General features: G+C 36.1%; 1 protein-coding gene across 1 annotated transcript in view; it reads right to left on the minus strand.

The window, feature by feature from the left end:
* Positions 1 to 12,740, minus strand: part of SMC1B (structural maintenance of chromosomes 1B) — a 37,253-nt gene that overhangs the window by 5,837 nt on the left and 18,676 nt on the right. Inside the window, exons 15-21 of the mRNA XM_063322596.1 lie at positions 10,570 to 10,676; positions 8,849 to 8,990; positions 7,235 to 7,380; positions 5,841 to 5,994; positions 4,324 to 4,422; positions 3,248 to 3,404; positions 2,338 to 2,492 (exon numbers count right to left, since the gene is read on the minus strand). Coding sequence (XP_063178666.1) covers positions 2,338 to 2,492; positions 3,248 to 3,404; positions 4,324 to 4,422; positions 5,841 to 5,994; positions 7,235 to 7,380; positions 8,849 to 8,990; positions 10,570 to 10,676 — 960 coding nt within the window. The remainder of the gene's footprint in view (positions 1 to 2,337; positions 2,493 to 3,247; positions 3,405 to 4,323; positions 4,423 to 5,840; positions 5,995 to 7,234; positions 7,381 to 8,848; positions 8,991 to 10,569; positions 10,677 to 12,740) is intronic.

Genomic DNA, 12,740 nt, shown 5'->3' on the forward strand with positions numbered 1-12,740 from the left:
TGTGAAATGGCTCCACATATTTGTTATTTACAAACTTTCAACCACTAAATAAACTTGATTTTATCACCTCTTATGTAACTGCTTTAATATTTTTTTAATCATTAAAATTTTACACTTCAAAAGCAGTTTTCTTTTTTGTTTGGAAGTAAATATACTTCCAAAATTACACTTTCTTGTGAAATGTTAGTTTTACAAAATCTAGTTTTGGGCTGAAGACAGATTTTAATATAGGTAGCCTTTTTCTGTAATTTGTATCCTGGTTCCCAGGTCCAAAAATTAAAAGTATTATTTTGAAGGAACGGCCATTTTACCAAACCATTAAAAAGTATGATGGATAAGCTAATTGCTACACGGTTTATTTTTCCCATTAAATAGAAGAGACAATAAAATAATACAGCCTCTTCCTCTCCACACAAGTGGATATAGAGAAAAGAAAAATTTCCATACTTGACACTCATTTCAAATAGCTCCTCTCGGATCACACATAAAAAAACCCCAAACAACCCAAAACACTACATGTACTTTCATTTAAAATATTTTCTGTGGTAAGTAGTTCTGGAAGTAAGATATAGCACTTGCAGTATGTTTGTTTTCTTGGAGGTATGCATATTTTCCTCTTTTTTTCTGCTGAGAGAATGCCTGTCATTGTTATTACATTGTTCCTCAGACTGTAAACAAGTCAAATAGCTTGCAATGGAACTCCCAGTTGTAGGCCACTGCTTTTATCTATGCAAGAGGAGGTTTTCAGATGTATGGACACTGTTAGCAAAAATCATCTTGTGGCTTACTAGGGTACATATATTTCTTGCTTATCAAGATATGAAAGGAACAATACTTCTCGCTCCCCAGAAGAAGGAGGGAAGAGAACTGATGGTGAACCCAGCAGTGAATGTGTATGTACAATTTCTTAGGCAGCAGTTTCTTTTGAAGTACTTCCAACACACAATGTACTGATGAAATAAAATTTTCCTGAGCAGTATATTCAGTGCACAAATGTTCCGAGTCCAGAATTTCTGGAAGTTAAACTACTCACTCAATCTACGAAAGCCTCTCTTTTTTGAGCTGGATAGTAAAGCATTATTAATAAATGTTATTAATATAATAATTTTAATGAATATTAATTTTAATATCAGAAATTATCATGTTAAAAATAGTTAAGGTTGCTTAAAAAGTATCGGTTCAAGTTGCAACCTAGGCTACCTTCTCTGATGGCAAAACTCAGAGCTAACCATTTCCTTAGCTAACCAGAGCAGTCGCCACACACAGAGCAATCATTTCTCTTCCAATGCAATTAGACCAGCTTCCTTCAGCTGCTACGTTAGTATCTAGTAGGCAGTTTTAGCTTCCCAGCTAACCACAGGATAATCTTTTGACCAGGTTACCACTTTGGCTCAAATCAAAGTACAGCATCGCAGACCTCAGAAAGAAAGCACCCAACTAATTATTTTTGGCAATGCATCTGGAAAATATTGGTTGTTTCAGAGTGACGCAAAGTCAAGACCTGCCTGATGTAAAGTCTAGGGGAGAAGGTATGTGCCCAGTAATCATGAATAAAGAAATGCTTCATTATTATCCTGTCCAACCTAGAAGCAGAAAGGATATATTTAAAGATATTTAAGGTGTTCACTGAATATCTGACTCTGACGGAAAACACAAAATCTGAATTTTAAGACAGGCAAGAGTTCAAGCCTGAACCCTTTAAACATTCTGCCATCTACAGAATTTGATGTACCCAAAGCATTTGGGAGTTTCCTCTTTGCTTAATACTGGAACACTATCAAAGATTAATACAATTGTGACACAATTTTTCTACAGGTTTCTTAAAAGCTGTGAACATATTAAGTCTATCTTCGAAAAACATTTATTTAAGTGAGGTATAAGAAGCTTCAAAACCTCATACAAAACACTAGCACTGAAATAGTGATGTATGATTTTTAGTTTTATCTATACTAATGGTTGTTTTTAATTACTTATTATTGGTATCAGTAGATCTGTAAACCAATGTTATTTTTAAATGAAGTACTCAAATATATCTCACATTTGTGTCATGATAATTTCCAAGTCTGCTGAATACAGCGTAAAACTGACCCAAACTGAGCAGCTACCAATTTCGTTAACACTTTAGATCATGTTTCCCTGTTTAATGTCAAGCACGCTTTGGCATATTACCTATTCCTCCTCTGACCCTCAATTTCTGAAGTCTTTATTACTTGTGTAATTTTTTTCTTCAGGACTGAAACTGTCTTTGGAAACCAGAAGTGTTACTAAGTTCTCTTGTTCCGAATAACAAAGCATCAAGTAGGCCTTTTAAGCCAAGCATCTAAGAACATGACACACCTGAGCACCACTGTTGCTGTAAAGTTTCTTGTAGATCTGATCAATAGCTACGGAGGTGTGCTCAAAGCACCGGCTAAAAAGCTCGTATCTCTTTTTTTTCACTTGTTCAAATTCTTGCTTGCATGTTCTGGCCTCCTTTCTGCTGCTCTCAAAAGCTATGAAAAAAATTACTGAAATTACTCCATAATAAGCTTCTAAGCAAATACACAGAACAAATAAATATTGTATACCTAACAAGCATCAAGGGAAATATTTACTGCAGAACAAGTTTCTAAAGCATGTACAAGGAGCATATCAATATTATGAGTTTTCTTCCAGATTTCAAATGGAAACCCCAAAACCTGAAAAGCTGGGATGTATTCAATCCAGTCTATGCCACATTTGTCTGGAGCAATTAACAAAATTCTTCTCCTAATTCCTTCTGTAAGGTGAGTAGCCTTAAACAGCACCAGCATTTACCCGTTACAGCTTCAGAACTCCTTGGTTTTCTTTATATGTTAATGTCTGCAATGCTCTTTGAGGATACCAATAATTTTGCAGTAATGCTCATGCCTGAGTTCTGGACAACATATGTATGTTCCTTCAATTATTTAAGAAAAAACTAAAGAATTTTATGATTGAAGTCAATAATTTTTAGGAAAGGAATAAAAATATGATGTCATTTGGCCAAAGTATCTTTCTAATTATTCAAACTGTATTGCAATAAAATACTGCAGAGTAAAGTATATGTTAATAAATTTTTTACATATAATTAAAAAAAGACAACTGAGGATAAACACTTGAGCACAAAAAATACCTTAATATCTGAAAGAAGCAAAGCCAGTAGGACTAACCCCAGAAAGAGGAATTTCAATTCAGGTGAAAACTCTCACAATCACAAAAGAGATTAATATGAAAGACTCAGCGTTACCATCTACTGATTCTTGGAACTTGTCACGAGCTATCTGTAATTTCTCTACTGCTCTCAGATTTGGAGCAGCTGTCTTCATTATAGTACGCTCTTTAGATTTTATTTCCTGCTGCATCTGGTTCAGTTGATCCTCTATATCTTTATCAGACTCTAGGTCCTAAAGAAAAAAAAAATAATACCAGAGCAATCAAATTTGCTTTTACGCCAAGACATTTCAACATGTACGGCAAACACTGATGGTTTCTGGAAGAAATACCCCACTCATCTAATAGCATGAACTGGAAACACAACAAAACTAAGAACTCCACTCTGAGACTTAGTTCTCAGAATAAGTTTACTAGGTCCTAAGCATTGTTCCACAAGATCTTTAAAAACACAACAAATTCCCTTCAGCCTAGAAGTCAGGTTTAAAATACAACACAGGAGAAGAATTAGCTGGCTTCACTACTTGAAATGTAAAGAAAACCTTTGAAGACAGGTTCTCAATGAATTCTTCGAGACAAGTTCCAGTGACAACAAACTCATCCCTTGCTCTGTACCTAGCCTCTGACGTTTAATTATTTTCCTTATGATTAAAAAGGAAAAAAAAAAAAAAAAGAAATACAAAAACTGCTGAGAAAACATGACCTGATAGACTGTGACAGAGGGAAGTATGGTTAAATCTCAGCCTCTGAGAATACTACAGAGAAAAGGTGGTACAGCCCCCCTGGCAGCCAGTCACTGGTTTGTAGAGTTTTGAGTCATAACCTTTAGTGCTGGAACTTAAAAGGTAGAAGGTAAAGGAAGAAGGAAAAATCAGAGTTATATTTACTATTTCTCCATTCTAATTTCATAGTTTAGGTAAGTTTTAAATTAAATTTAATTGTATGGAAAAACTGACCTATCCAGGAATCCCATACATTAGTGCTATATATGATTGCAAAAACAAAACACACACACACATACTTAAGCTTAACAGTGTTTTTAGTAAGTTTCATTCAAAGACTAGGCTGAGGAATAAATAATTTCAACAAATAAAATATTTTAAATAAAAATTTAAAAATTGATCTCTAATAATTTCACACAAAAAAGATTACCTTCAGGTCTTCTGCTAGGCTACTGTAGTCGATCTGAATTGCCGCTTCCCTTTCATAGATACTTGATGTAGTCTGAGTGTCTTCTATTTCAGTTCCTAGCTATAAACATGAAGGACATTCCAGTTCAAAAATATGACCGTTAACTTTTAAACTGTTAGAACTATAGACTAAAAGGATATAAAATGAGGAGACAACGATAAGATGGTATGAGGTAAACTTATTCCATAGCTCCTCCCCTAGCCAAAATGGAATTAACAGTCAGTTAAGATCTTATGAGTCTAAGTAAAAAAAATGCACCTTTTAAATGAAAATGAAAACATCTGCTAATTTCAATTTGAAGCTAAGATGAAAGCAGCAATGCTTTATTTGTAATATATTTAGAACAATGTCATACTGTAAATCTCCTGATTGGAAAGATTTACATTCCCATGATAATTCAATCCCCTTTCAAGGAAAAGCTCTGAAGTGCACAAGTCGATGCATTTCTTCCACTCAGTTGGCTTCAGAAGAAATGAGTAGCTTCAATTCTGTATGGCAAAATCTTCTGGACACTGTAAGCTTGGAATTCAAACAGCTATTTTCCCTTGAATGAAACATGTGCTGCATGTCGTTATCAGTCCCTTACCCACCAAGATTCTTTCTCAGAACCAAATCTTACTGGTCCTCTCAGTGCCATTAATTAGGAATCTAAGTTGTTATTCCTACGGCTCACCTCCTTGGTTTTATCTCTTCCTTATTCATAAACAGTGACAGCTGAGCTTCCTACGTACTCTGATGATTAGCAGTTCATGTCCTTTCCTCTGAAGGCTGCCTACCTCATTGCCTTCACTTTGTCTTACGACCCACTCATTCATACCTATCCTCCAGCAAAAGTACTTTTCTAGAGAATGGGGTGAGCAAGACTCCTTCCAAATTCAGAGACTTGTGAGAAGTCCTTCAAAATCCATAGCTCTTTTCTTTTGTAACAGTGGAGAAAGCTTAATTTCTCCTCACAAAAGGTATACTGGAAAAAGGGGGAAGACGGAGAAAAATAACGAGGGTCAATCCTCTGATAGCAGGAGTCTTTCTATTTTAGCCTATGCCTGATTTCTGTGAATATCTACATCTACTGAAAACAAAAGGATTTTAGACAGCATTTATATTATGGATGATTAACCAAATATTATCTCAATCCATGTACTGCCTTATTTATTTACATTTCTGAATTGACTCCTGTGTGTCCTCTTACATATGTATATCTAGAATACTCCAACATACCAATTTTCTTGTACCACAGCAGTTTTACATATTTCACAGGAATACCTTTCAGGCACAAACAAAAATACCTGCAAACAGTATTTTTGTCTACAAAAATCCTCCTCTTGAATGGATGAGGCCTGATCACATGAAAACAGTGTATTTATTTTAACATTACTATCTAAGACAATCAGTCCTGTAAGAAAAAGATAAATTATTTAAATTCAAGACAGAATAATTGCTCCTCTGTAACGTCCATATTCTGTAAACATTTTAAGTACCTCTACTTCACTGATGTCATCCAGTGATCCAGACAAGAGCTTTATTTTCAAGTCCTGCACCTTGCATTCAAGAAGTAGATTATGTCGTCTTAGTCTTTTCTCTTCCAGAGAGGTTTCTAAAGCTGTAGCTTCTTTTTGTAATTTTGTAGCTTCCCTATATACACAAAAGGCACAAAACAATTAGAGAGCAGAAGCATCACTGCCAATAACATCCACAGCCATACAGCATGAAAAACGGTTATGACGCACAGAGGGCTTCTTCCTCTATAACCACCATCAAACATGAAGGAGAATGGTACTTAACTTCTTCCATCCCCTTCATTCTCCCAAATTACTCAAGAGGGAGCTGGGAACCACGCACTATTCTAGCACAGAAGCTAACACTCTGCTATTCTGTGTTAACTCTAAACTCTATTGCAAAGTAAATGCCAGTAGCACGGACACAGCTTCAGTACATTGCCAAGTTCACACTATAGCACGTTCAAATATCCACCTTTCCTAACTACAACTCAACTCTCTTCCGCTCAGCTCTGCTGAACATATATGGAGATCTCATCCTTTTAAAATTTAATCAAGTATCTTTTATCATTATTCTACTTGAAATACACCTTGATTCTTTGCAACAAATTCCTTTGATAGCATTAAGTTGCTAAATAAGACAGAGACATGTCTTATATTTTTAAAATTGCATGCTTATAAAATGAATTACTAGGCATATAATTTATGAGTTTATATGAAATTCTACAAGTTTACATATGTGCCAACATGTTGGATTTTTTTTAACCATAAAGACGACTCCTGATTAAGGGACATTAAACACATCAATAATAAGCAAAATTAAGAAAACTGAAGTATAAACTGTCCCCAAAGCAGTTGATTTAAAAGAACAGTAAAGATATAATAGTGACCTAAAATTAATATTAGTTTAAGGCATCCAACACTTGAAAGGGCTGGAGAAAATAAGAACACTGAAACGGAAAAAAAAAATGTCTCATTAACTGAACCAACTGCACAACTCAAAAATATGAAACTACCAGCACACTTAATATGCCTCCCTCAATCAAGTTGTAACTTAATACATACTTATCAGAAGTCACTATATATTTATCAGCAATCACAATGAGACCTAGCACTAGGCAGATAAGAAGATAAATGTTTTCTGTATGGTCTACGGGATAGTTCTCATGAAATAATCTCATTCACATTACTTCTGGGAACTATATAATGAATTAGAAACACTTCTTAACTAATACATACTATAAATGCAAATTACCGTGTCTCTAATGAATCTTTCACAAGAAAACAGAACAAGAGAAATTCAAACGTCTGATCACTAAAACTCTTCTAAATATTATCACATTAATCATTTTCCCAGGAGTACAATTAGTAATTACCTATTGAGAGTTAACAACGTCTTTCTGAACTCTTCAACTTCGTTTTGGGCTTTTATAACCTCAGATTTATGAGCACTTAATCTATCCTTAAGATGTTGCTGCTCCTCCACAGTTTCATTCACTGTTTTTAGAAGCTTTTCCTCATCCTGCATAGAAATATTTACATTTTTAACTGTTCACCAAAAATCTTGCTATGGAAACTGTATTACACAGAAAGAAAGAGATAAAGTTTAAACCTGTTACAATACATTCAAATGCGTTACAGCACCAAATCTGAAAGGCACTAAGAAAACAGCCCATGTTATACACAGGCAGATCCAGTTGTTTTGTATACAGAGGCACAGCCAGCTCTATATTTCTGACTCTACCAGATTAAACTATAAAAACATCAAACAAGGCAGGGATCCTAGGATGCCTATGATCCGCAGGCTACCCCCTTTTCCTCAATTAGTCCCTTAGCCCTGCAAGAAGGATCCCATCTGCTGCACACCTACAACATATTTAGCAACACCCAAGCTAAACTGAAATCCTTTAAAAAGTATCGTTCATTAAAGATAAATTGTGAGGTAATCCACAGAGAACAAAGAACCTGTGGAGGCGCTCTAGAAAAGTCTCCTCCTGTGTAACCCATACCACTGCTAAATTGGTAGAAATGAGGTGCTAGAATATAGTAAAACTAATGCTACATGCATGGAGACATGGTCCTTAAGAGACTAATATTACAGGAGCTTGAATCAAGACTTACTGGTGTTGCAGTATCAGGACAAAGTATCTTCAGAATTTAATACACAATATCCCTCTCCAGGACAAAAATATCTGAACTTGCTCAAAGTCGTATTTCAGAAGAATTATGCATACAGGCATGAAGTCAGACATTGTTTTGCACATCACTGACTTAAGGATGTATTGGTTTTCCTCAGTATCAGAAATACATGTCTTCTAACGTTAAAACACAGATTTCAAATAATGCATGTGGCATTTTTTGCCCACTGCGGGGCAGTTTTACATTTCACTTTTGTTTTTTATTCAAAGCACTATTACACATCTTTTCTCCTTCACTTTCCAGCGCACCACAAACACAGTTTATTTAACATGCAACATTAACACAGGAAAAAAATTTACTTATGAATAAAGAACACTATGAAGGAAGAATCCGTATTACTTCAACTAAAAATCTAAATTAGTTTTCATATAATTATTTTAAGCCTATTGTTGGCTGTGGAGCACCTTAAAGATGCAAAGCACCAGAGTTGTTCACTGTTACTCATAGTATCTTCTAAAGCATCTCAGCCACATTATACTAGTTTTATCTGTAGTCATATATTGCATTTTCATATCAACTAAACACAATATATGAGTGTACATACAGTAATCACAAATGTAATTTTTAGTAAGCTTATTTTTAATAATTAATAATTACCCTAATATGATAGGTTATTCCAAGGTTAAAATGACAATACGAAACTGCATTTTAACAAAGTCAACACTGAATTAAGCCCTAGAAGAATTACTCAACAGAATCAACCACGTTTTTTCAAAATTGTATTTCAGTGTATTCTTTCTTCTCAGCCCCAGACAGAGAGAGAGAGAGATATATATATATTTTACAGTTACCTTCTGCAGCCTGATAATCTCAGCTTCATCTTTATGAATGGTCTCCCTCAACTTGCTGATTGCGTTTGTTGATTTTTGTAGACGATCACGATTATATTCCAGCTGCATGTTCAGTCGTGTCTTCTGACTTTCAAACTCCAGTCTAGTCAAAGTACAGTATTTCAAAAGAACACTTACAAAGCAGGCTGGTAGCTGTAATTTCAAGTTGTTACAAGATGTATTTTCACTTCGACTATTTAGATAGCATTATTATATCTTCTACGTGAACACAAAACTTTGCATGCATTTCGATCATCAATACCACTACCCCACATCATGTGGGTATACTGAAAAGTACACAAAAAAAAATTACAGTAGTAATAGTTCAAAAAATACAATATAAAAATATAGTATGGCCGCATTCAACATGGAAAATAACATTAAAAGTTCAACTATCTCAGTAGGAATGACGTACCTGTAAATGAAACAGATATGAGCTGGGCAAAAGCTACACTGATGCTGTGTATTGACGCAATGCCAGCGCTCCCTGCTCAGCCTCTGTAAGCCTCCTAGTTAGCTGGCATGTACGTTTATCCAAATATTATAAAGAATCTGTCTCCATTGGGAGATGGCAATTAAGAAGCCTGAGACCAGAGCTTTTTAAGCCATATTCAGTATTGCTTATCATCTCTCAATTGAGAGACCTGTATTTGTTTTTACATATGATTTACTACTAGTGCTGCATCTGTTGTTTTGAGGCAGACGGGTTGGCACAACACCAGCTCCAGGCTCTGCAGACCTGGGCAAGAAGGCACCGTAGCACAGGCTTACAGGACTAATGATGGCCAGACTGGGCACAAGCAAGGCCAAGGCTGTATGTGCAGCGCAGCACAAGGCCACGCAAAAAGCTCCTCTTTTCATTGTTCTGTTACTAACTTCTTACACTTTACCAGACTTCATCACTTGCAAACATAAATAAATGACCAAATCACCTCAGCCAGCAGGTGCTTTAACTATAACTGAATGCACTGCACTACCACCTCACTGCAGCCCTAGCCAAAAACATACGTTTGGACCAGTTTCCAAAAACCAGTCAGAGAGTCTCTTAGCAGCTGAAGAGATAGCTGAAAAGAAAATGGAGTTCAGCGCAGGCCATTACACTAGTCAGGTAGAAAAGGTGTCTTTTCTATAAATAATGTCAGGAAATGCACGAACTATCATCTGCCTGAAAATGCCTATAGTACAAAGAGATAGTTCATTTTAACATTCTCAAAGATATACATTTGCTTTCCTGTGACGTGTGCCTGTTTGAGGGGAATACCAGTTGAGGTTGCCCGTGAGAAAATTAAGATCCTGCTTTCCTTAATAGTATGTTCCTAGACCAAATCACTGCATCTTACACGCATTTCTCCTTTAAAATTTTTGATGTGAGTGAGCCTTCATGCCATGCTTAATCTGTGATATAACCATTTCCCAATGTGGATTTTGGAAAACTATGCTATAAACTTGAAAGGTAATATTTACTATTTTGGTAGCACTAGTGTAGAAAAACAAGGCAAAGAAAAGTGTCACTGACTCTCACTGTCTAATAAACCCAAACTACTAACTAATCTTTGCAGAGATAATATAACCTTTTACAGTCTTCTAGGTTTTTGTGGTATTTCCTGTGATGGAGTTGCTCATTTACCAGTGTGCCCAATCTAATACAAACCACTTTTTAACATTTTGAGTACAAATACCACCTTTTCTTATCAATCTCCTCTTGTTGTCTCACATGTTCTTGTTCATATACACGAATATTTTCTATACCAATTTCTTCACAGAATTCCCGGAAAACAGCATCTTCAACCTTTGAATAAAGGGAAATGGAGCAGAAAACATTTATACTATTCTGGCAGTCACGGAAGTAAAACATTTAGACAACCACTTCATGCTACAGGCTAGAGTTTCAAGGTACTTTAAAAACCAGACAATTGAACTACTGAGAAGTAATCTGTACTTGACATTTTCAAAATACACTTTCAGTACAAATGCCAGATGCAAGGCATATGATCTGCAAAAGGTAGCTATGATCTAAGCTCTTCTTGACAGCACCTGGTCATTCCAAAGACAATTAAAGTCATCACAGTGTAACCAATTACCCCGGTTTTGCCTGCAGTTCCCAGTCAAATGAAGAAGAGAAAGCTGAGTGGTATACAGGATGCTAATCAGATACACCAGGTTTCTTGGTGTAGTTCCATTCTTCATTTTAATTCATTTTATTTCAGGTGATCCATAAGTATGAATTATTATGTTCCATTTATAGCAAAGCCACAGCACAGAATCTCTCATTTCTTAATTATACAGTATATACTAACAAAAGCTTCAGCCAAAACCAGTCCTAAAATTTTAACAAACATTTAAGCAGGGAAATAGGGTATATGGCAGGACTGAAGAAAGAAATTGCAACAGCTTAAAGCCTTTAAAACAAAACTCAATGGACTGAACAAAATTTTAAGAGAATTTTACAGGTCAAAACCCAGTATCTTCTGTATTGTTTTGGTATGCAGGCTTGTTTAACCAGATATCAAATACTACATCAAATCAAGTTTACTACTCAAGTAACACTATTCTTCAGAAAATGATGACCAGCCTCCATTTGCCTTTTTTTTTTTTTTTGCAGAACAAGCAAAAGAAAAGCTCTCTCCATGTGGAATTCTTAAGGCCCAAACATAAATGACTATCTCAGTGTTTGCAGATGATGGATGTCTGCACTCCCTCATGCCTGTACCACAAGCAAGACAGAGAACATGCAGCAGTTTTGGCTCCTTTTTAGATGCAGAACTCCAGCCACACATTAATCCAAGAAAGACTGATGAGAAAGGTTCAGAGGCCAGGAACTAAGTTAGATACGTACTATACACCTCAAGTAATTCCAGATAGTGCTGAAGAATCTCTCTTTCTCTAAGAATCTACATTTACACAAGCATCTAGGTGCAGGAATGAGGATTTTCCAGATAGAACTGCAGCACCACTTTTCTATAGTTTGTACCAGATTCCTTTGTTTGGCAGAGTAGGAACAAGGCAGCTTCCAGAGAGAAGTAGAGTTGAGGTGTTTATTTCTCAGAGGTCAGAGTTATTGTCTACTCCAGTAGAACACAGTATTAAACCCCTCTTGTTACCAGATTAGGCTTTACTACTATTCACTTCACTCTCCCAGGGTAATCACAGTGCACAGAAAATAAAGCAGAGATATTGGCTACTTCTCAGAAACAAAAAGTAATCTTCACACTAAGCTGCTCTTCATCTACTTTTCTAGTGTATGGTGGTGTAATAGGTCATTATCTAGACATGACACCTGTGGAGTTCAGATAAAAGCAGTCCAGCAGTGCCGAGAACTGTTCGCAGCTCTAGAAAACTGATACCCAGCTCTCTTCCCAATGGTATGGGCATTCCTGATCTATTCTGCCTGTGGGTTGCAGAAGTGATGGATCTTTTCCAGATTAAGAGACACTGATAGAGCACTTTCACGTAGATACTGAATAGGTCCTGCTGTAACTGCAATGAGAACGATTTTCAGAATAGTAGTCACCCATGCACAGACTGTCTACCTAGTGGGTACACTGATTAGTGAGAGATCTGCAAATCTTGTGGGTACATACAGAGTTTAGGTACGTACTTGCTGTCACAGATCCACACCGTCCAGGAAGACCTCAAAAGAAAGTTACAGTCTAGGCATGCAGTCACACTGAATAACTACCTCTCCACAAAAAGGAAAGATCCTGTAACTACAGTTTCTTACAAAGAACTTAGACAATAGAGTCTGAGAAAGAGCAAGCTGAAACTTATCAAATGTTACCCTCAGGCCATGAAAGACCTAGAGAGTATTCTTCTCGGATTTGATCTATAGTGAAAGTTTGCACTGACAGTTTTA

Source organism: Chroicocephalus ridibundus, chromosome 1 (genome assembly GCF_963924245.1).
Source record: "Chroicocephalus ridibundus chromosome 1, bChrRid1.1, whole genome shotgun sequence".
Taxonomy (NCBI): Eukaryota; Metazoa; Chordata; class Aves; order Charadriiformes; family Laridae; genus Chroicocephalus; species Chroicocephalus ridibundus.